This window comes from Lissotriton helveticus, chromosome 2_1, assembly GCF_964261635.1.
Source record: "Lissotriton helveticus chromosome 2_1, aLisHel1.1, whole genome shotgun sequence".
Lineage (NCBI taxonomy): Eukaryota > Metazoa > Chordata > Amphibia > Caudata > Salamandridae > Lissotriton > Lissotriton helveticus.
This window is the reverse complement of record NC_136059.1, coordinates 1,988,131,234-1,988,156,192: the sequence shown is the minus strand read 5'-3', so window position 1 is coordinate 1,988,156,192 and position 24,959 is coordinate 1,988,131,234. Positions and strand designations below refer to the sequence as shown.

Below are 24,959 nucleotides of genomic sequence, written 5' to 3'. Positions count from 1 at the left end.
CTCGGGAAGGCCTTTTTCCTTGAGTGGGGGACAAGGTAATTACACATCAAGGGCAGTGAAAGCCTTTAAGGCTCACTGCCTTGATGGCTGTAAACACAAGCCACCCTGGAAGGGAGGAGGTGTGACCTCCTTCCTGCCTAGGGCTTTGCCTCTGTCCTGGGGAAGTGCAAGAACAGCCCACAAGGAAGGCATACTCTTGTCTTGGTGGCAAACGGCTTCTGGAAACCCACCAAGGCACTGGAGCTTTGTATAGTAGGGGGGCACCCACGCGGAGTGGCATCCTTGTGCATGCCAGCCCTCCCTTGACAGAAGAATCGTGTCAGAGGTGAAAAAGCAGGGTGTTTGTGGTTAAACACGGCACAATTCGGTGGTACCATAATGAAGCAGGCTATCTCAATTTTGCTTGGTAGCCAGCCCATGTTACTCAATGGGCCACCGGTTACTTACAGTAAAACCTTGCTTTACAGGGTTACTGTAGGAATATATGTGTATGAACATACATATCCACAACTTTAATACACTGTGCCTCCAGGGCTTAGGAGTACAAACTTAAGAGTGACTTTCTTACATTAAGGCAGTGGTGTGGCTCTGCAGCACTTGGTGTAGGCAGAGTCACTCTTGAGCAGACGGGCAGCTTGTGCAGGGCTGCAATGGCAGTCCTGCAGTCATGCTTTTCCTTGGGTCACACATGGGTGGCAAAATATAGTGCTACAGCTCTGGTGACCCTTCTTTTCACCCTAGCCCTTGGTACCATTGGTACCATTTTTTCACAGCTTACAAGGAGTGATAAGTGCTTGCCAACTGGGTGCACCAATTCACAGTTACAGTTTAAGAGAAAACGCACTGACACTGGGGCCTGGCAGGCAGTTCCCAGTGAACTTCCAGACCTATTAAAACAGCATCAAAAGCAAAAAATGGAGGGTGACATGACAGAAAGGGCACTTTCTAACAGCATCATTCCAGGTGGCCTCAACGGAAGCGGCAGTGGTTCACTGGGATACTGCATGCTCCTCTCCATGTTCTCCCATACTAGTAAAGATTTTTAGGTCTCGCCTACTCCATTCCGCAGAAGTGCACGTCCTCGTGCACGAGCTTGCCCGAGCCTTCTGCCTATGAGCCTCCCTCCCACCTCCCCCCTAATTGCTTTAACTTTCACGGCCTCGAGGCTGTGAGCTACTTGAAAGAGATCCGCTCCGCAGCTAATCTGACATCAGCATCTCTCCCCCCTCCCACGGCCGTCCTTTCTGCCCACCTCGCACACCACATACGAGCTTGCCCCACCACATAATGTGCAACGCGGTTATTTTTTGACAGTGTGCGATGCTTTGCACAATATTCCAGTGCATGTTCCTGTTTGTTTTAGCTCGCCAAAGCGCACGTTTTCTTCATCTGCCTACCTAGTAATGCTTCTCTTCCTCCCTGCCTTGTCTCGCCGGTGTGGCTCTCCCTTTGCCCGAGCCTTCTGCATATCAGCCTCCCTCCCACCTCCCCCCTAATTGCTTTAACTTTCACAACCTCGAGGCCATGAGCTACTTGAAAGAGATCCGCTCCGCAGCTAATCTGACATCAGCAGCTCTCCCCCTCCCACCTCCCACGGCCGTCCTTTCTGCCCGCCTCGCACACCACATACGAGCTTGCCCCACCACATAATGTGCACCGTGGTTATTTTTTGACAGTGTGCGATGCTTTGCACAATACTCCAGTGCATGTTCTGTTTGTTTTAGCTCGCCAAAGCGCACGTTTTCTTCATCTGCCTACCTAGTAATGCTTCTCTTCCTCCCTGCCATGTCTCGCCCGTGTGGCTGTCCCCTGCGCCCTTCCATGATGCGCTCTCCCTAGTGTGCTCCCCCAACCCACGCTGCTTTCATGTCTGCGTCCTTCTCAAGCTCCACCTTGCTATTGCATGTTTGCTCTCCCTGCACCATCTATATTGTTCTCTAGCTTTTGGTACCCATTTACGTCTGCCCTCCAATGTTGCTTCAGCCACTCTCAGGCTCACCTCCTGCTCCCCCTCTCCCAATGCGTGTGCACTCCCCCCACCCCTCCCATTTGTTCTCTATTCTTGCATTTGTTCACGGCCGCCAGGCCGTGAGACCACCTCAAAGGGCTTCTCCCAGCGTGCGCTCTGCGGCTTCTCCTCCCCTAATTATTCATGGCCGGCCGGCCGGCCGTGCTCTGCGGCTTCTCCTCCCAAAATTATTCATGCCCGGCCGGCCGGCCGTCCGTCCGTACTTTCAGTTTCCCGGCCGCCCCCCACTTCCCATGCATGTCTTGTTTGACGAAATGTTACTCAATGGCCTTGCTTTAAACAAGAATGCCCTTAAGACTTTCTAAACAGGCTTATTCTGCCACCCTTATTCTGCTGCTAAGTGCTGTTAGTTTAACTCGCACAAAGTCACATTATGTAAAGAGAAAGCCTATATCCAAGTGAGTGCTTTACCCATCACCCACTGAATCTGCTGACCTGTTGCTCCGGCATGTACACAAGAGTGGCATACGCTACGCACTACGATCGCTGCATTGTATGCGGCCATATTGCTTGTGCTGTTCACTTCTGCTAGCACTCCGTACTGTCACCAAGCTTGCTCTCAGGGAGTCTCTTGTGTGCTTTAGCCTGCAGTTTATCGATGTAAACATCCCACGCATTCCACTGGGGCGCCACCCCCTGCTGCACAGACCGTGTTCTATACATTACCGTTTTGACAGCCGCCCACTCAGCCAGAGTCCTAATGTCGGGGCGGGAGTGGACTTCCGGGGTATATCTTCACAGCGCTTCAATGGTGCAAACCCTAGTTTCTCTTGTGCAGCAATGTGCCAGAAGCGCGTCCCTGCCTCGTCTTCCCAGCGCACACTCCTACTCACGCCACTGAGCATCAGCGATGGGTGGTAATACGACCCAAAGGTGAGCCGAGGAAATTGCCAGTGCCCACCACAGCCAGCGATCGTAGTACGTAGATCGTAAAGGCTTCTGGTAACAAAAAGGCACCCGAGTGACTTACGACACACTTAATATGGCCAACAGCAAATACATGCAAACAATACATTCTGCAGGACCGCTGCTGCCCACCGCTACACATGCATTGATGTCAAGAAATGGAAAAAACACTGGTAAATGTAAGCATAATTGTATAATAGCTTTACTGTCTTTTTGGATTTTTAAATTAACTTACAATTGTGGTGTTGGCGAATCGATTTTGGTGCATCCTACCACTGCCTGCCACTGTTATCATAGCATACCGATCATTAAAAATGCTGACTCTCAAAGGCCCCGATCTTTAACATCGGGTGAAATTAGCTTGTGTATATATAGTCATCTTGTGCTCACATTATTCCTTATTACAGAAAACAAAAGAATGCTAGCTAATGGGACAGCAATTTACCATTTTTACGGGTTTCCTATTCTAGTTTGCTTTTGTAGCTGAAGACTTAGATATCTTGTACACTTTGATACGCAAGATCCACAGCACTCACAGTGATTACACCATTCTCGAGGTGCCTTCCAGAAGGTGAGTGCCATTTAAATAGGTGATAACACGCATCATTCCCTGTTTGTCTCCACATCCACTAGTTTGAACACATTTCCTCGGACCTTGCTATCGGACAGCCGTGTTGTGTTGACGTTAATATAGAACTCTGTGACTGCCTGTGCCTTGCATTAAATACATTAATTAATGCGATCAAAGGCATGCTTGTTGATATTAGATTTGTGACACCCTGCGTTGTTCAATATCCGACATGTGATACAGTTGTTATACAGAAAGGCGTTCTGCCTTGGAGCTGCTTACGTCTGAAAGCTAAAACGTCTTTATAAACACACACACAACCACACACACACACAACCACACACACAACCACATACCCAACCACACACACAACCACAACCACACACAACCACACACAACCACACACAACCACACACAACCACACACACCCAACCACACACACACAACCACAAGCACAACACACACAACCACAACCACACACACACACAACCACACACACAACCACACAACTACACCCACAACAACACACACAACAACACTCCCAACCACACACACAACCATACACACAACCACACACACAACCACAACCACACATACAACCACACACACAACCACACCGTCAGTGCACAGTTTCACCAGGCACAAACACCATCAGTCGTCAGTGCATGCTTTCACCGGGCACAAACACCACCAGCTGTCACTGCACACTTTCACCGGGCACAAACAACACCAGCCGTCAGTGCACGCTTCCACCAGGCACACACCACCAGCTGTCAGTGCACGCTTTCACCAGGCACACACACCACCACCAGCCATCAGTGCACGCCTTCACCAGCCACACACACACACCACCAGCCATCAGTACACGCTTTCACCAGCCACACACACACCACCAGCCGTCGGTGCACGCTTTCACCAGGCACACACCACCAGCGTCAGTGCACGCTTTCACCAGGCACACACACCACCAGCCGTCAGTGCACGCTTCCACCAGGCACACACACCACCAGCCGGCAGTGCACACTTCCACCACAGCACCACTCAGCACCACCACAGCACCACTCAGCACCACTACAGCATCACTCAGGGGCACCACAACATCACTATGCGCTACAACAGCATCACTGAACGCCACAGCATCACTCGTCCCCAAAACAACATCACTCAGCGCCACCACATCATCAATCTGTGCAACCATTCAACAACAACTAGTTCAAATATTTTCTGTCAATGTTTCAAGCTTTATTACAAATGTCATAAAAAGATGTTAAATGTTTTCACTTCTGTTCTTGTTAAAACATTGTGATTTGTCAGATCAATTTGTCAGAACCATTTTTCAGTAGCTCACCTTATGACTCTCTGGTAGGAAATACTATTGCCAAATCACTCCACATACATTTCCAACTCTCCTTATTATGTGCCACAAGGCTACATACACATCACAGAAATGTTTACTATCCACATGGAGTCACTTAGACCATGCAACACTGACCTTTGCCGATATGCCTATTGCTCTCAATGTTACCTGTAAAATTTTCATCAGCCAGAAAGACAGGGGAAAACTAAACATGTACCTTTACTAATGCTAAAGATGTAACATTTGCTAACTTCATAACTATTGGCATTTCTAATAACAAAATTAATACTTTTATATTTTGAAAAACAAACAAAAATTTAAAAAAAATTACATTTTACACACCAAAAGCTCAAACTTTTCTATTGCGAGACCTATTGCATTGCAAATGCTTGTTTTTAAAGCAGCACAGATTCTTTTGAGGAACACAGGCTGTTCTAAAACAGGTCTCCCTTTCTGAATGTTGTTGCAGTGGTTGTGTTCTGCTGACCCTTACATGGCACTATTTGTAACTAATTGGAAGGGGGCTGAACTAGTGATGTGTCTAATTAATATTCAACTACTGGCCATTATCATAAATTCACTAAAGGCAATCACCTAAAATAACAATATTCTTCCTTCATTAACATTTATTTATTTAGATAGCTTTTTATAAGGCAAACTTGACCCTTGCGGGTATCAAAGCGATTTACAGATTTACAAAGACCAGCAAGGTGATAACAATAAAATTAATACCAATATATAGGAGATAACCAGGGAAGGGAGAGCATGCGTTACAATGTTCATGTCGTGTCGTTGTTTAATAAAAAGGTTTTTTTTTAATGTTGACTCCTGCTTCTTGATATTCATTGACCTTTCAACAGCCTTCAACCCCAGCGACAGTATGACACTTTTCGAGAAAGAATACTCACACATGGGTATCACAGAAACCATTTTTCAGTAGCTCACCTTATGACTCTGGTAGGAAATACTATCGCCAAATTACTCCACATACATTTCCAACTCTCCTTATTATGTGCCACAAGGCTACATACACATCCCAGAAATGTTTACTATCCACATGGAGTCACTTAGACCATGCAACACTGACCTTTGCCGATATGCCTATTGCTCTCAATGTTACCTGTAAAATTTTCATCAGCCAGAAAGATATGCATTTAAGTAATGTCATGACAACATTCAAACCAGGATATCTACTGTTTAACTCAAATTCAACCCAGCCAACACTATCATACTCCAAGCTCAAGTTCTGTCATGACTCAACATTTTCACCCCTTCTTCCTTAACTTGTGCCAAAGTCTGACTCTGACTTTTACTTTAACTCTAGCCAATCCTTCAAAAACCATGTAAAGAAAAAGCTCAATATGTGCAATTCCAGCTCAGCTTACTCTGCAAACTCAAGCCTTTCCTCCTAATAAACTGCTTTCCATCCACAGTGTGTGCTTATGTTTTTTCACACGTAGATAGGACAACACACTGCTCACTTGTCTACCAAACTCCATCCTACAGGCCACAGTGACTCTTTACTGGTCTGAACCAAAACTTAGTTAAGACATTCAAATCCAAAACACACTCCTATGTAGTGCAGTAGGTTAGTGTACACCTACAGTCACATTATTTACAGAGCGGAATGGTAGGACGTAGAGAGAGAGGTTTTTTATTCTCAGGGGTAAGACTTACGTGAAAGGAGATACGTTCAGACAAGTTGAAAAAAAAAATATTTTCAAACCTTTACCAAACAAATTACCATTCCCTATCCTTGTAACTGGGCACACAGAACAATTGAAACACCAGGAATCAAACCCATTGTTTATGTGTCTACGTATGCCTGTCCCTTAGGGTTGGTGTCTCTTGACTATATTGAATTGTGGGTATTGTTTCTTGCACAGCCAACACCTCTAGGAGGATTATACCATCACTAAGATAAGCTACCTAAAAGATGGGCTAGGAATGCCTCTAGTTGCCTTGTCTCAGCCATGGGGCTGGTGTACTGGATATAGGTTTTAGGGGTTGCCAGGCATAACCAACTAAGCGTTCTTCTTTTCCTCCTTTACTAACAGAGTGACTTCCATTCACTGCGCCTCTGGGCCTATTTTTAATAGACAACATTTGGATCACTCTTTAGAGTTTTTGCAAATGCTAAAGCTGAGTGCTGTTTAGTTCACTCTTGACAAAATTAGAAGACATATTGATAAATTTCCAATGGAATTTGCAATCTTTTCAGCGAACGATGGCCTCACAGCCAGTGATATGGTTTTCTTGTTTGTTCACAGACACTGCCAAAGCACAGCTAACCAAACTTTACTTTTTCTAGAGTTCAAGTCCCACTTCTGTACTCTCAGATTGCCAATCTAGGGGCCTATTAGGATGGCGGACGGACCTGCGTCCGTCCACCACCCCCGAGGTGGAGGGACCGTTCGCAGGGCCAGCGGCGTTCCCTCCCTCGGAATTAGGATGTGACCGCCACCATGGCGGTCACATCCTGTATAGTTAACATTGCGGCGGGTGCTGCTTGAAGCAGCACCCTCCGCAATGTTAAATATGCATGTTTTCCCTTTGCATGCACAAAGCGACAGGCACCGCGCGGTGCCTGCCGCTTTGTGCATGCAAAGGCAGGGGGGTACCATAGGTACCCCCCATGTGCACCCCCCACCCCCATCACCCCTGGGGGCCCACAAAGGGCCCTCAAACTCAAAAGACCACATGCTTTTCCACGGCGGAAAACCCGTCGTGGAAAAGCATGTTTCCGCATGCATCCTAATATGGCTGGCGGTGTCTGATAGACACCGCCACCATATTAGAGCTTTTCCGCCACGGTCGGAAGGCGACTGCGGCAGATGACCCCCTGCCATCCTAATTTGGCGGGGGGTCTTTTCAATCACCGCAGCGGTGAATCCGCATCCTCCGGGCCGGCGGTGGCTTCCGCCGGCCCGGAGGATGCGGATTCACCGCAATCCTAATCGGCCCCCTAGAAAAGCTTTAACAGGGAACATGATCTTTCCTTCATATTAGGTGTAATTATACATCTGAGTGTGTATGAGCAGAGCTTCGGGCTGACATTAGAGACAGAACTTCCGTCATGGGCTGTGTAAGATTCACATCTCATCAACATGGGTACAGGACGTCTGAGAAGCCAACATACCTGACAACCATCAAGCAAAGGGTACTACCTTGAAAGAATTCCAAAAGAATTCCATCTATCCAAAACAAGTATCCCAACTTGGAGACACAAAAAGAAAAGCAATAACTGTGTTACCAGCCAGTAACAATCACAGTAGCGGCCACGGCACTATGGCCTTCTAGTGCTCAGTAAGCATTCATTCCATTAAATGTGGATATAAGAAGCACCTCAAGTTATATTACATCACTGGCCAAGTGTAGCCAATGCATCATAGAGGTGTTAAAACACTGAAATAATATTTTTGTCCCAGTCCCTTATTCATGCCGTCACTGTGTCCAATTCAAGATTTAGTGCTGCAGTAATTCTGCAGCTTGCCACAGGCTTGCCAAAACCCAGCATCTAATTAGGCTGCTGACAGACTGATAGACCGCCTTGTCAATACTTCAGCAGCATAAATTAGTGAGTTTAGCTCTTGCTGCCTAGGTCAGAGTGTGGTCCGCATGTTGCAGGCTCAACCTAATTTGAAAATAGCTATTCATCCCCTTGAGTTTGAACAAATATGTACCAATTTTGATTGGGTAACAATAATTGCATGCACATGTGTTTCTCTGGAAGGCACTTTGCCTTAAGTGCTACATAACTAACAGACTACTCTAAGGCTGCTAATCCAATCATAAGCATTCTTTCTAACATGATGACTGCATGAGAACCACCAATACCCAATTCACAAGCAATCTTTCTTTGTTGCTTGTCAAAAAGCTTCCACTGCCTCCAGTTTCTTTATAGTCAGGTCTATTTCTTCAGTTCAGTTCATTCTCTGTCAACATTCTGTCATCACCCTCACAAATAGATTAGGAAGCCACACATATTCTACCATGTCTATTGTGTGTTTCAAAGCTTCACCAATACTTATAAAATAGTATTCCACACCCTAACGTAGTTCAAGATGACAGTAAGGAAATAACACACACCACTATTAAACAGGCCAAGCTTACCTTTCACAGAAAGTATGCAGACAGGGTAGAACCTTTGGATTGTTGTAGCGGTCCAGACATATACTACAGATCAGAAACTGTTTGTCAATCTGACGCACCACAGGGCTTGGGATGTTGGTACCTTCACTGGCCATCCTAGACCGCTGACATGAGGGTCACAATCCCTTTCACCGTACACACTAACAAAGAAAAATATAAAAGAAGACATAGGTTAAGGATTGTAATAACTATAAAGTAGTTTTAAGAGGTAATTTTCATTTCACAATTCTACAGTCACTTCCAACAGTGATTCCTAGCAACTAAAATAATATTCTGCTACATCATACATTGCTATTATAGATCTACCCTACAGAAAAAGACCAGGTGTGTACGCGTACAAAGGATAGAATGGGACACAGGAAGTGCAGAAGAAGCACTAATTCCTCCTTCAAGTCTCCCTCTGTACCTCTATGAACAGGGGTTCTTTGTTTATACAGCGAACGAATGGCTCTCTCCATCTCTTGGTGTGTTTGTTGTAATCGGGTGGCACGGTGATCCGGTGTACCGTGCCACACTGTGTGGAAGCTGAATATAATGAGATCTAGGAGTTGAAATTCCACATAGCCAAAAGTTATCCCAGCACAATAGCTGAAGAAAAGTTGATTTCCTGGACTGCAGTAACTTCACAATTTGTGATTCCTTGTTATTTGAACTGTTATCATGCATTTGCCAGCGTACACATGTAGAGCATTGGGCAAGCTTGAATAGCAGAGGCAGGATGATGCACCAGCCTACCCATGTATCGTTCTAACACCCGCCCACATGGCACTGTGAGTCTTCCTCACACTCCTCTTGTTTTATAATCACCATATTGTACACAGGGGACAGCAGAGTGCAAATAACTACACAGATGTGCGCACCTCCACGACTAAGCCCCCTCAACACTACAAGATTCATAAGAGAAACATCAAAGTTTGGAATAATGACCCTTTCAGTTCCTCCTTTGTTGTGCTTTGGGGATAATTTATCAGAAGGTCAGTGAAGAATATGCATTAACAAAGTCAACTGTTATAACCTTTATTAATAAATAAGAACTTTGCGTGTGATTAGCTATAGTCTTACTGGAAATTGTGTTTCAAATATCTCCCAAATGTGCCACAAAATACTATCACCCACGCTATAAAAAAGCACTGTACCACAGAATAAAGATTATAAACTGTACCAGAAAATATGCTTAAGTCAGTGAATAAAAAAAAAAACCCTGCCAAATTAGCTTTTATTTCGGTTAAAACCCATAAAAAGCATATATACAGTTCATACAACACACAGTGCATAAAAATGTTAAAAGTCCTTTCGCAATCAGACCCTGATACCATAAAATACAATCAGTCAAAAAGAAAAAAGCAAGCCAATAAAACCATTACTTCAAAATAAGCAGGACAGTTAAAACTTCAGTTTCCACTTTTTTCGCACACAACCTACTGCTAACAAATACCTACGTAGGCTAAAAACTATGTGCGGGGTTGTGTCATTTTTTTTAGACTCTCATAGCATCTAAATATTTTCTAAATTCCAAATTACCGCAGATGGGGGGATTAATTTCCTTCTAAACTTGGCATTTGCAGTACAAACAAATGTGCAACATTTTCGATAGATAGTGAATACAGTGCAAATAGATTCTTCTTTACCAGAATTGTTATTTGGTTTCCACCTTACTGTGAATTCTTTGATCTGAAGTTTCAAAACAAAACTTCAAGTACAGTATTTTTGCCAAGTGAGGTTGAATATCATCCAAGAACTCTTCAAAGCTTGGATTTGGTTTAACAGTAAGGAATTGAATAGTCAGCCTACCTGATCTTGGGTTTTAATGGAGGGTGCTCAAACCATGCTCCCAGCATATCTGTTTCAATTGTTTTTATGTGTGGTGTGGATCACTCCAAGAGGAAGATAAGCTTTTCAAAACATATCTGGACACGGTGAAACCAGGAAAAAGTAATGAGCTTATCAAGGACCAGAAGTTCGTTTCGGCCCTCTTTATAATTTGCTAGTTCCTGCATGACGCATAGTCTTATCCAATACAATATAGGTCTCAAGACAGTTATGTGCCTTATTCTTTTAAGATTTACGTCCTGGTACATGGGTATCAATGGTGTGGAGGTAGGAAGGCCTAGTAACCTCTGTAGGACCTTCTTTTGATTTAATATCAGATGATTGGGGTTATCTACCCCATATAGTGCTGCTGCTTGGGCCCTATGTTTATAGACCTCAAGGGCCGGTGAAATTGCTTTCGATGTAGTAGCTAGGTGTTTTCTTAATGATGGTCACTGAGCTATTGGCAAGAGCGACCTTAGCTTTATTCATGTGTGGGAGCCATAGGAGAGCACTCTACCCAGATAGCTAAAGTTTCTTACATACTCGTTGAACAGTCAACAAATAAGCTTAACAGTAAGCAAATTAAACCTACCTTACAAGAGCATGTGATCAACCATGCCAGATAATAAATCTAGTGTCAATTTTTAAAAAGTGCAAACAATTCAAAGAATATACTTTTCTCTGTCTTTTGGAAAATGGACAATTATAACTTTCCATAGTGATGCACTGGAGAAGTGTGGCTCAATGGTTAGAGCGGGAGACCCTGATGCAGAGGTCTAGCCCGAGACCAGGGTTCAATTCCCCGCCGGGTCTTGGGCTCAAAATTCCACAGACCTGATAATTCTCGCCTTGGTGCCTATTCCAATCATGGAGTCCCACTCTGCAACTCTGGGCAATAGCTTGCTTAATCTCCACAACGCTAAGGATGCCTGGCCTCCACCTTGGGGGTGCCCAGGAGTGGACACCTCACAGGGAAAGCCAGGATGGGTTCCACAGCGGTATTGGTACAAGCGCCTTGAGACCCTTGCGGGTGAGTAGTGCGCTATACAAGTATCAATTTACATTTTTATTTTACATTTTCTGTTCGTATGGTACACGTGTTTTTGGGTAATGTGTATGACTGTTTGCACCAGGGTGGTCGCATTATGTGCTGTACCATGAACTTTTATGGGAGAGACCAGTGCAGTTCTTCTCCAGCCTAGTGTTATTTTAGGCATGACACAACATTATTAATGACTAACTATGAACCAGCTTCCCAAACGGTCTCACATTAGTGGTATGAGAAGTGCAAATCATTTTTTCACCTCACCCATTTCATCAACCATGCTGTTTGATCCGGTGAGTGAACCCATGGTCCACGGGTATGCCTTCACCTGGTGGTGATGTGGTAAATATGACCATGTGTGATTTTTTCACTTATGAGTTGTGTATATATAATGTACATGTCTGAGTCTAACAGTTTTTTGTGAAGGTAAGGGTTAATTTATCTTTTTGTGGGGACCCCATCATATATAGCAAGAGCATAATAGTGTAGAAATGTAGCTTGAGCAATCACACTGCTTTCCCCTATCATAGGCACAATCAGGCGGGGTAGGGTCTCCTGTCGGATTAAGAAAGTGCCAATGATGATAAAATGAGCCAGTTGGTAGCACTACCCAACAGGTTGTTGCTCCAATGAGGCTCTTCCTATTGATTAACAAAAAATATTATGTTAATATCCCTTGACATTGCACGCTTCTTTACATGATATCCACCCCACCCTGAGCCCCCAATGTTACTATACCAAAGCGGGGGGGGACAGGCTCTTACAGTTGGAAAGTACTTAAGGAACCCTATAACGATGAAGTTGTTATGGGGTGTTGGAGACGGGAGCTTTTTTGGTTTGTGGAGTTCTGAGGACTGCATATTGGAAGAGTAACAAGATGGCTGTGAATTAAAGCCTCCTGTTTTTAATAAGACAGCGGGAGGGTGTAAGGAATGGTGACTGATAGCTTCATTTTAAGTGGTGACTGATAGTCTTTTCTTATTTCCCTGCTCTTTGCCAGCCCATCCTACTTACATAGATGGTTGTGGTTCTGTAACCGGTTTGCCTCAGACATGGTCCTGATGAAAGAGAACATTTAGATCAAAATAACCACATATTACGGCTGTCATTTACATAGACTTTAACGTGAAGAAGATCTAGTAAAGTAGAGCTTAGAGGAAATGTGCCTTGCTTAAACGTGCAAATGTTAACCACAGCATAATTTTTTTCCTGCAGAAATCTTTCAATTCTACTGTACTTTACTTAGTGCCTAAATAAGCCTCATTTATTCTTTCTTTCCTCTTTTCTTTTTATATTAAATAGAATAGATGTCTTCTTAGAAAATACTGACAAAGCTGAATTCATCCGTTAGAATTCGTCATTACTGTGAAATTTGCTGTTTTAAAAATGTATTTCTTTCTTTCCTTACACCACATGATTTAATCATATTTTAGATTCGTTTGTCTATGCTTTGCACAGAATATTAGAATAAATGAAAGTGTATTAAAATTAATAATGTTCAGCAGAAGCTTAATTCTCATGATCGAACCAGGAAACTGTCCTTTTATAGAATTGTCCATTGATAAATAATGGAGCACTGAACAGATAACAGAGTAGGTTTGCAGAGGTTCTCATGAAAACCTCACTGGCATGTAATAGTAGCATGAATGCTTAGCAACTATTTAGATACTGTCATGTCATCCTGTGCGTTTACACTGGGAATCCAAAGGAGAAGCGACAGACCATTAGAAGATTCATCCATATTGATTTGAGAGGATTTATCCGACAGAAGCATGGATACATATGTTTGTATCTTTACAATAATACATGTTCGTAGCTAGAGAGGCAAGCTTCTTTCCCCCTGCTATACCATGAGCACTTTACCGTGCTTTTCCACACTGTTACCCGATTGCTGTGAGCTACTGCTGACCATGATTGCTGTTGCCTGAAATTATGTTAGGCGACTACTTATTTTTGAATGTCATTAGCTACTGCTGTGACTATTTTCCTTAAACTGATTTCGACGTGTTCTATTGTGACTGTAAGAGACTTGACTGAGTTTCTAGAACTACTCTTTAAGGAAATTCGTCCTCTTATAGATTCTAATCTCAAGCTCCTAAACTCTTACTCTTTTCCAAAGAACTCTTCATGGGTTCTATCAGATTTCGGACTCTCTAGATTAGAATAGGGATTTTTTCTTTATGGAACATGGTCTCCTTTCATTGTTGGCTTCCTACCTTCATTTTTATTGATATTTCTGTGAACAATTTATCTCGACTAATAGAATAAAGAAATAAGTAATCAATACTACATTTTTAAATGAAAAATAAAGGTTTTGTAAACCTTACCAAACCTCTCATCGACTCCAAAATTAAATTAAATGATCACGATGATTTGATGCTCCATTCTAAAAAGGTGGCAAAGATCTATTGATCTAAAGAGAATTGGCACGGAGGTGGAGATCCCTTGATTGTAAGGTAAGCTTTGAACTGATAAATAAAATACTCTCCTTCTGCCCTAACAGTCCCTAGGATTAAAGCGCTGTCCAGCATACCTAGAAATTACCAGCCAAGCAAGCCAGACTGCAGGTGAGAAAACAGTGGTAATCCACATTTACTACGAATCTTTTTTTCCGCTGACTTTGACTCCGCATACCATTACTCCGCGAGGTCATTGACCCCGCATACCATCACTCCGCATTTTTTCACAACGCGTGTGCATTTACCATGCATGCCTTTACAACGAATTACGTTGTAAAGGCATGTATGGTAAATGCACACGCGTTGTGAAAAAAAATAGACTTCATGAAGAAGGAACCAGGAGGAGAGAGGAACCACGACGAGAGAGAGGTAAGGGGGTTTGGGTTCATTTTTTTAGGGGTGGGAGGGTCGTGCTGGGGTAGTGATTGTGTAGTGTAGGGTAGTGTTTGTGTAGTGTAGTGTAATGTTGTGGTGGTTGTGTAGTGTAGGGTGTAGGGTAGTGTAGTGTTTTAGGGTTTAAGGTAGTGTCGGGGGTCGTGCAGGGTAGTGTTTTAGGGTTTAGGGTTAAGGGAATTGTTGTAGTGATTGTGTAGTGTAGTGTAGGGTTTAGGGTAGTGTTGTGGTAATTGTGTAGTGTAGGGTGTAGGGTAGTGTACTGGATGGATTGCTCAAAGCCCAGGACGGAGGGGAGCTTGAGGTACCCAGAAGTTTAAAGGCTGCTCCAGGTTCATTCCTTCTCCCACACCAATGGTTACAGCCACCGCAAACTTTCCTTGTGTGTAAGATCAGAGGCACTGCAACAACTAGTCAGTGTAGAAAGACATCTGGTTGTCCATGCTGAGCCCTGGGTCAGGGAAATGGTGGGATGGATGGGTGGGTGCGGCTGACTGAGATGGTAAGGCGAAAGAGGTTCAAGTTAAGACTTTGTCTTTGGAAGGTTGTTGGGCATCTGAAGGATGGACGAGGGTGATGTGCGTGATTTTATTTTTAGGCAGTGTCATGGAGACACCTGACTTGATTCGTTTTTATAGGGGCAGGTAGAGATTTTATTTTCCAGATGAAATTAGTGTTTTTTCACAATGCATTCATATAGGTGTTCCTAAACTGCAGACCAGGCCACAAGGGTCACAAATGTTTCTGCCGAAAACTATGAAGGGCATCATTAAAAAATGAGCAAAGCTTAAAAATAGTGAACTCTAGGGGAGTTGTACTTGTATGCAGGCCCCAGGGGGCCTGTATGTGTATGTGCCCCAGAGGGAGCGCTCTGGGGGCACAGTGATGTTCACATAAACCTCTGTTTCTTACTTCTTAAAAGCACACAGAGATCTACTCTTAACTTTCTAAGGCAAATGTAATTCAAGAGACGCAAATCTCCATGCACAGCATAAGCACCTGTGTCGAAAGCATGAATTTATGCTGCTACAGCTGACTAGTAAAATAACTTCAGCGGGTGGAATGCGTATTACCATTGGAATACAGATATATAATTCTGAGTGTAATTTCACAACTAAATTGTATGCACCATATGGTGGTGGCACAAAAGTGACAGGATAAATCCGCATTGTGCACCATAATGTGTCAAGACAATCGATTGGCCTACCTGCCATCCGACCACCTGATTCAGGCTGTCACAAGAACAGATAACATTTTCAATGGCTTAGAATTATTTTATTTACATCCATATTTAACTGAGTTATGACGGCCGTCTCCAAAGCACGTTCATGCCAGGCCTCAGTCTGTTTGTTTGCATGCAGAAGAGCATGATTTTCACAGAGGCTTGCAAACTTGCTTTACGTGTTTCATGTGATTGATGCTTGAAATAAATATTGCAAATCATACAGTCACAGCGGTTTTATGCAAACGATTTGGATAGTACTGTTGTGTACAACTATAAAATTAAAACAACAAAAATAGTCCAGTAAAAATCAATTTAAATGTAATGAACAGCAGCTTGACATTTTCAATCGCCATTGAATTGGTTTATTTGGGACATATATCAGACACTAAGCAGCCTGTCAATGTAACGTTCTGTCATTAACAAGTCAATACAAGGGAAGAAGGCAACATAATTAAATCCTGCTGTGAGCTCTTGGATGTGTTCGATCAGGTCGATAAAGGTACATAATTCTTAGATTTCGATTACGAGTGAGCCGGCGAGTTGCCCGAGAGGTGCTGAGGTATTTACTGCACCCGGTAAAAACAGGCAGGATGCGGTAAACTGCTCCTCTTCAGTGTTTGGAAAGATTAATGAGTCCCCATCTTTTAAACATGCCAGATTTCGTAACGTCAAACCCGACAGAACGTATTGGCTTAATGAAGTGAAAAGGAAAAACATTTACTCCTGTGCCTTACACACCAAATATGCAGGTCATACTTCAGTATCCGCCAAAACTCAAGAGTTTTGGTTTGATTCCCTGAGGTGTGGCACTATATGATCAATCCACAAACCCCTGTTGGCACATAGATTGAAATTCCAAGATTTTCTGTAAACATCACACGTCCATAATTTTCCCCCGATCGATTTTTGGAGGGCAAAATACATTAAACTTACTAGGAGAAGAAAAATAGTTAATTCTAATACACATGGATTTCACTGCGGAAATTACGATTCCACATGTAATTCCGAATTTTCCAGGGGAAAATCTACACAAGAAGTTATTTACTACACCCAGAAATTCCGACTTTTGATAGGTCTGATAATGATCTAACTCTTTTCTGGCCCATTTGGAATCAAGGCCTAGAAGGTATTTTCCTACTGCGGTAAACGCCTCACACTGGGTTAAAGTATTTCATGTGCATTGTAAATTGCACTCCCCGTTCCATACTATTTGGGCCATAATGGCAAATGTGCATTGATAAAACAGGCAAATCTGAGCAGGCAACATACATGCAGAGTTCACGGGGAGTACTTGGGAAGTCAGAACCATTGAAATAATCAGGGATTATGTTTCAAAGTCAGTCCCCAGAACACAACTTCAGGAAAACAGAAATTGTACCCAACCGAGTGCAGCACTACGCGATCTTCTACCCCGAAAGGACCTCAAAAAAGTATGATTCCATGGACTCGAGGTGGGCAAGAAATGCAGAAACCACCAAGAAAACAACATCAGTGCTCGTGGGAAGTTAACTCTGAGTATCTTGTTTATTGCCTCTGTTCCTTGCTGTCAGGGCATCATCGACCATGTCTTCATCTGTAATATGCTGTAACCTGTTGGAGTAAGGACTGTATCAGGTGTATCTCTATGGCAGAGAGAATACAAGAGGCTGGTCTACATCTGTGAATTAGCATTTCTTTACCCACATGGCTAGCAACTATGAAGGCAGCCTCACACCACAACCCAGGGACTGGTTTTGAGTAAGATCAAAGCAGAGGTTATCAACTGCATGTAGCGGCTCGTCTATCCCTTGTGATTGTAAATGTAAATGTAAATGTACAGGAATTTATATAGCGCAAATCACCAAGCGGTTTCTAAGCGCTTGCTTAGGGAACCCGTCCTGGTATTCCCATGTGAGATAACCCCGGCAGGGTATCCGCAAGGTGAAAGCCAGGCATCCCGCTGCGAGGGGCTGGTGTGGAGATTAAGCAAGCTATTGCCCAGAGTCGCAGAGTGTGAACCCGTGAATCGAGTAGGCACCGGAGCGAGAATTGTCGAGTCCATGGACATTTTAGGACTCAAGACCCTGCCGAGCCGGGAATTGAACCCTGGTCCCGGGCAGACCTCTGCTTCCAGGTCTGCCTCCTCTAACCAGTGAGCCATCACTTCCAGTGATTGCACTAGGTGAGTGGGTTGCAAGCTTCTGGGTTGTGACATGTGTGCAGTGAATGGCACCCGTGGCAGGAGGGGTGTCACTGATGCTATGCAAGTCTCTCTTGACTCATTTGATTTTCTGTGCCATGTTTGTAAGTGTGACTAAGCATGCCTAGGGTTTCTGGTTTTCAGTCACTACTTCTAAGCCCTTTTCTGTGGTGGATACTCTAACTATGCCTCACTAAGGATATGGTAAGCCTCTGAGGATGCCTTTTTGAGTATGCACAAAGTCTCCAGAACCGCTGTGTTCCCATATAAGGGTGAACCTTTCACCTCATATGGATTCAGCTCACTGTCCACTTCATATTGCTGTGAAGAGGTGAGCAGGGTTGCATCTGAAATATGAAAAGGGTCTCTGTACAGGTCAGGACGCACCACCATGATGCCATCCTCCATCACTACTACTGCTTGATTGATTGATTTCAGTTTGCTGCCACCAAAGACCCATAGATAAGATTCGGTATTCCTTAGCAGACTTCTAGCCTGTGACCAGGTAGCACAGGATTAGGCATAAATCAGGGTCTAATATCACATTTATTGGGTTCATTTCAAGGCTTTTCTTAGTATCTTAAGATAAAAGAATACAAGGTGTCAAAACAGGCTTGCAATACCAAAGCACTGAACACCTTATAACATATCTCATGCTGTGAGTAGAAATTGCTAATTCAAATGATCTTTGTAATTTTTCTGAAGAAAAATAGAGCAGCGGGGACATGTATTAAATGCTTACCATTCTGATGTTGTGTGAATTAATGGAAAACATAAACTGAGAAAGCACCTTGGAGGAAACCAAATCATGAGAAAACAATTTTAAGGAAATATAAGAAAAATCGAAAATTAAAGAATTTTTAAAAAAAAGAAAGATAATTTTAAGAAACAATCTAAAATTGCATTGATGAGTTTTTAGGGGTGAGGACTAATTGGTATTCAGGCAATGAAAGGTTTTTTAGAGTTCAGAGATTGGTGGAGTGTATGGGTGGTGAGGAGTAGGGATCATGGATGAGTGGTGCTTAGGTGTGTGAGGTAACTTTAGGTTGCAGGGATGGGTGGAGTATAAGGGTGTTGAGGGGTTTTATGGTTCATGGATTAGGGAGTCTAGTGCTGGTGAGGGTTTTTGACGTTCAATTATGGGTAGCGGCTGGGGTGGTGAAGCGTTTTTAGGGTTCAGGATGGGGTGGAGTTTAGGGTGGGGAGGGGTTTTAAGGATTCAGGGATGGGTGGAGTTTAGATACAGAAAAGGTTGTTTTGGGTTCAGGGATGAGTAGCTTAGGGTGATGAGAAATTCTTATGAGTAATGGATGTCTGGTGTTTAAGGAAGGTGAGGGTTTTTTTAGGGTTCAGGGATGGATGGATGGAATTTGGATGTGCTCAACTTTTTGAAGGGGTAAGGGATAGGAGGGTTTCAAGCATAAAAAGTGATGTTTAGGGTTCAGGAATTTGTAGAGTTAGGAGTAGTGAGTAATTTTATGGTTAAGGAATGGTGGATTTTTGGAGTAGAAAATACTTTTAGGCTACAGGGATCAGTGTCATTTAGGAGTAATGAGGTGTTTTAGGGGTCAGGGTTTGATGGTGTTTAGGGGTTGTAAGGGGTCAGCAGTGGATGGTGGTAATGGGTGGTGATGGGTCCGTGAATTAAATGCATTGCATTTTGGACAACGTACATTATATAAATATGGTGTAATGTTCCCTGAAGTAAAGCACTGAAATGAATATCTCTGGCAAAACTATTCCGGAGAGTAAGACCTGCAACCTTTACATTTACATTAAAAAAAATAAGATTCAAAAGTCAATTTTGGCCCAAAAGACATTCTATGAATTGGTTTAATACGAAAAGGTAAATGCCATTCATTCTGAAAATTTCCATTAAACAGTTTAAATGAAATGGTTTCTCAGTAATGGTATCCCCATAAATAGTTTTTCTATTAAATCACACACAACCTACCATTGATCTTATATCTGCTGCAAGCAAATGTTAATTAGGAGCACTCATAACCCCATGTATAAACACTCTGGACATGCACTGGGGCTGAACTGCTCAAAAGATGAATTTGCTTGCTGGGAAATGAGACAGGTAGGAAGGTGAAAAAAATAAGTTACTTGTAAGAATAAATTCAAGGAAAAGGTAGAGAGAATGGAATTAGAAGCCGGAAAGCAGGAAGGAAGAGCTGATTGTGAGAATTAACAAGAGAAGGAAGGAAATAAAAGCCAAATTATTTATAGGCTCTCAGAAAACACCATCTCTATACTTTTTCACAGAGTATAAAGGAGTAAACACAGATAACCACTGACTTTAAACCTTTTTGAAAACATTCAAAAACACAGAAAAATCCCACCAGATTTCACAACAAATAGAAACTGAAAGCAGGAAAGTCTAAGCATCCCTCATCTGGCATCAGTGTGTCAGTGTCTCTGACTGGACAGATGATGTTAAAGATGGATGGTTGTGAAAGTCAAGTATGTTTCTAGTGACTCTCTTTAAGGAACCAGTGGCATCATATCGGACAGCACCTAATAATTTAATCTCAACTAATGTGGCTTCATTGACTTTGATGTTCTGTTTGAACATGTATGCATGTACTTGAATACGTTTTTACCCCATGCAGCCACAGCCGGCACAGAAAAGCACGGTGGGGCAGAGCGCGGCAGTGGGGGAAGTCGACAGATGATAAAATAGGTACTGTTTATTTATTTATACCTATTTTGTCGTCTGTTGACTTCTTCCCCTCCCACCCTGCCTCACCCCTGCCCCACCGCCCCACTGCGCTTACATATGTTGGCTGCCGCTCACCCCAATGGTCTTTACCCAATAGGACATTACCATGAGGGTAAGTACCATGCAGGCCTTTTTTTGGTAAGTCTTTTGTTAAATGTCATAATTAAATGTCTTTAAAAAAAGGGAAAATAGAGATTTGGGATAGGTAAGGGTTCTGGGTCATAACGGTTTTAAGGGGGTGTAGGGTTCAGGGGTGGGTAAAGGTACAGGGTAGTAAGGATTGAGTGTTTGCCGAGTTTGTGGCTGGATTTTTCTTGCAGCCACACGTTGTTGCAGATTTATATAGCGCAAACTCGACCCGAAGGTATTTAGAGCGCTTTACAGAGCACCAATTACGTAACACAAGGACACATTCATTTTTGGTAGGCACAGGGAGATTAAGTGACATGTACACAGTGTACTGCACTGCAAGAACAACCCAGCCACAACCTCAGCAAACACTCCAGCCCCTGCAAGTACACTGTGAAGCCGCCATTCCTCTCTACCCGGAGAGTAGATATGTCAGTAAAACACACTTACCTTTGGCTTGAAATGGCGGCGGGCTGATGAGGAGCTCATTCGAGTGGCAGAGCCCCAACAAAAGTGGCGAATGGGAGCGTCTTTCTGCAATCTGGTTTTTCACAGGGGGGAGAGCAGCAGGTAAAAAAATCCACAAGCTCTAAGGCTCGGCAGGTGTTTCGTGTTACGATGGGAAGACACACCGCTAGAATCAGAGAGAGGGGCGTGGCGCAGCAACTCGGCTGGAGCATGGCAGTGGAGCAAAATCTGGTAGTAATTTCCCACTTCTAAATATAAATAAAGACAAAGGAAAAATCGTTTTCCGTTTGTATTTATATGTAACTCTCAGTTTAAACGGAAAACCGGGAGCCCTACTTATAATCAAATTTAGTAGATAAAGCGATACCTCCATGTCAGCTAAAATGTGCCACTACTTGGGTCAGGGGGACGAGGTTGAATGCTGATCTGAGATCTACAAACACCACATAAAACTGCCCGCATCCTAGCTGTACAAATTTCCAGTACAATAACTGGAGCCGAAAGACCTTATGTAACATACTAGTGTGCTCTCTAAATCCTGCCTGCAGGGAAGTCAATACGTTTGACGCAGCTATCCAATCTTGCAGTCGGCTCAAAACAACCTTTGCAAAAAGCTTTTTGGCACTATCAATTAGGCTTAAAGGCATATATTTCGAGGGGAGATCTCTAGATCAATATTAAAATGGAAACAATCTCCTTGTCCGCCCAAGTAGTGAGAATAGAAGCCCATTTCAATATAGCATTAAATAATATGGTGAAATGAGGGGTCCAAACATCAACCACATCCAGAAAAAGATCTCCAGGTACCTTATCTAGCCCCAGGACTTTATGTCTCAAAATGTTTTGATGGCTTGCCTAATTTCCCTGCAACTGAAGTTCATTTCTTCCTGGGGACCGCTAAACAAAATAGGTCATCCTAGTGTGGGTTCTGGCCCATCTAAGCTTGCCAAAGTAGGGTAACAGGTTGCCAACTCACAAGCTTACACTCTGCTCCTCTAGTGAGTATAAACTAGTAAAATGTGCAATCCATTCAGCCATCGTGATGTGATTTTCAACAGAGGAAAAACCCTTCACCAGAGCCAGTGGAGATAGTGTTCCAGAAGGTATACGAGTCTCCTCTTTGAGCTGCTACTAGCATTCTTTCCCAATTCTCAGTCTCCCATTCTCATTTTGCTACTCAATTTTTGTACACCCGTTTAGCTTGCTGGATCAGCAGTCTAAAGTTGAACTTAATAGCACCCATCAGTGGCTCTTGAGCCTCATTACACCGAGTGTTATGCCAAGAAGGCGCACTGTGTCTCCTCTCCATTCAACTGACCTCAATAAAGAAATAATCTCTCAGCTTGTGGAACATATGGGTTTAGATTTCACTAAAATTGGACAGTACTACTCCATCCTCTCTGGGCAAATTTATTGCTGGTAGTAATTCCTTCATCCCATAAGCAACCACTCTGTGGATTTAAGCTACGGATTCCCTGGAGTGAGATGGCAAGCTCCATTTAAACCTTCGCCTATTAGAGGACAGTTTTAACCTATCTAAGGGCTAATTATGGTTCGGCTGAGCTCAAGAAACAAAGCTCTTCAATTCCAGGGCAAGAACATTATGGACACTATCCTGGTGGGGGAAACACCACCATATCTACTAATTTAGAGCACAGTCAGACAACAAGTATGGTGTAATCAATAAGACTTGTATTCTGGGGTTGGTTGAACGTGTGATTGCTTTCTTTGTCTGACGGTGACCTGCCTTTGCAGGCTCTCAAACCATGGTTTAGCACAACAGAGTTGAGTTGAAGAGCCAGAGGGTACCATTTTTTATGGGGGGGGCATCATTAGTGCTGGTATAACCCATAGTTGGTCTTCCTCAACTAATTGGAACCCTACATGAGCGTTAAGAGGCTCAAACTTGCAATTAAAATCCCCTCCATACTCTTACCAGTCTTTGCTGGGAGTTCAGCAAGTTGGGCAGACAACATATGGATTACACTAGATTACACTTTATTTGTGGTCGGCCTGCAGTTAACATTACAAATATAATGTGTGACCATGTCTGGTGAGATCAAAGCAATGCACAACAAATACGGGCAAATCAAATCTACTTTCTCAAAACTACACAATAGGGTTGTTTTGACCCAAGTTGTCATGCCCCAATCAGCCTGCCTCTCCCGATGTAATGGTCTTGTTGCTTTATGACGTAAATCCTGAGCGATGCATGGGGCTAGTCGACCAGGTTTTTTGGAACAAGCATATGTCGTTTACATCTATAAAGGTGGCCCACTCAGGGCAGGGTAACTTACATAAAAGCCCTGCTACATTCCAAGAGATCAATTTTGTAGTAGGATTGGGATAAGCCTTTACCGCACTAGCAACTCCACCACCGACGATGTTAAATGAGACCGAAACTTCCATAACCCCATCCTTTTACCCATTCCCCTTGTCAACATCACAAATTTGAACAGATTTGAACGGACTCTCCCCCCAGTAGTCACTTCCATTTTTAGCCTGATCAGCCATTTCCAGCTTGATCAACACGATCCAAGAACCCAGTTGCACATTTATCTACTTGTAGTAGATCAGGCCTAGCCCCATTAAATCAATCAATATCGGCCAAAGCACTGTAGCGGTTATAGGTCAGGATCCCACTGTTAAGTGCAATGTTCTTCCCTGCAGCCCTATGTTGTACCCTCATTCCCTCTCCCCAAGATGTGTGATGGGTTTGTAAAAGTAGCCCTTGGGCAATAGAACAATGTTTTTTTTGGAACAAGTTTATTAACATATATTGCACAGAAACAAAATACAACCGTCCTGCCGTAGTCCACCACTCCCGTCTCCCATCCACTAATACACTGAGAGCAAGAGAGCAATGTTACTGTTGCCCCGCTGATAGTTTGACTGTCCAAGGAGCAGTTGCTGTACCACACAAGGTGATCTAAATTAACAATAATACTTTCCCCTTGCCTATCCTTGGGCCCCGCAACAATCCATCCCACCCTTCTCGTTAGCAGAATGTTGCTAGCCATAGCTAAAGGGAAGTTTCAATGGCAGCCCATCGGTTCAAGGTCTTGTTAAATAATTCCACCTGGGACTCTCGTTGGTCCAATCTCAGGGGCGGTACGGCAGAGAGAAGTGCCACATATGGACATGACGCTGGGGGTAAATTAATGACTGGCTGCGTTAAACAGTTAGAGTGGCCTCTCTGTCCATCACTGTTCTAACCCCATGTTTGCTATTAGCAGCATCCTCATTTTCTACATCGTTTTAAAGCTTAGGGCTGCAGTGAACTCTATTTTCCTTGGAGTTCAAACTATTGGGACCTGGCCTTGGTAAGTCAGTCGAGGGTCTAGGATCTGTGTATTCTGCAGGACTGGGTTGAAGCCTCAGGGACTTGCTTTGGTATGGTGAAGGGTTCTCCATCCCACTTAGCCTTGCAGCGGGGGGTATTCTGGGGCCCTGAACAGGTGGGTCCCACATGCATTTCAAGTTTGTCATTGATTGCTCAATAGCATTTAGCT

The 24,959-nt window shown here is 43.4% G+C and overlaps 1 protein-coding gene across 4 annotated transcripts in view; it reads right to left on the bottom strand.

Moving 5' to 3' along the window:
* TRIM2 (tripartite motif containing 2) overlaps window positions 1-24,959 on the bottom strand; it is a 424,869-nt gene that overhangs the window by 184,404 nt on the left and 215,506 nt on the right. For all 4 annotated transcript variants that reach the window (XM_078676945.1, XM_078676941.1, XM_078676944.1 and 1 more), the window contains exon 2: window positions 8,974-9,152. In XM_078676945.1, coding sequence (XP_078533071.1) covers window positions 8,974-9,107 — 134 coding nt within the window. In that variant the 5' untranslated portion in view covers window positions 9,108-9,152. The remainder of the gene's footprint in view (window positions 1-8,973; window positions 9,153-24,959) is intronic.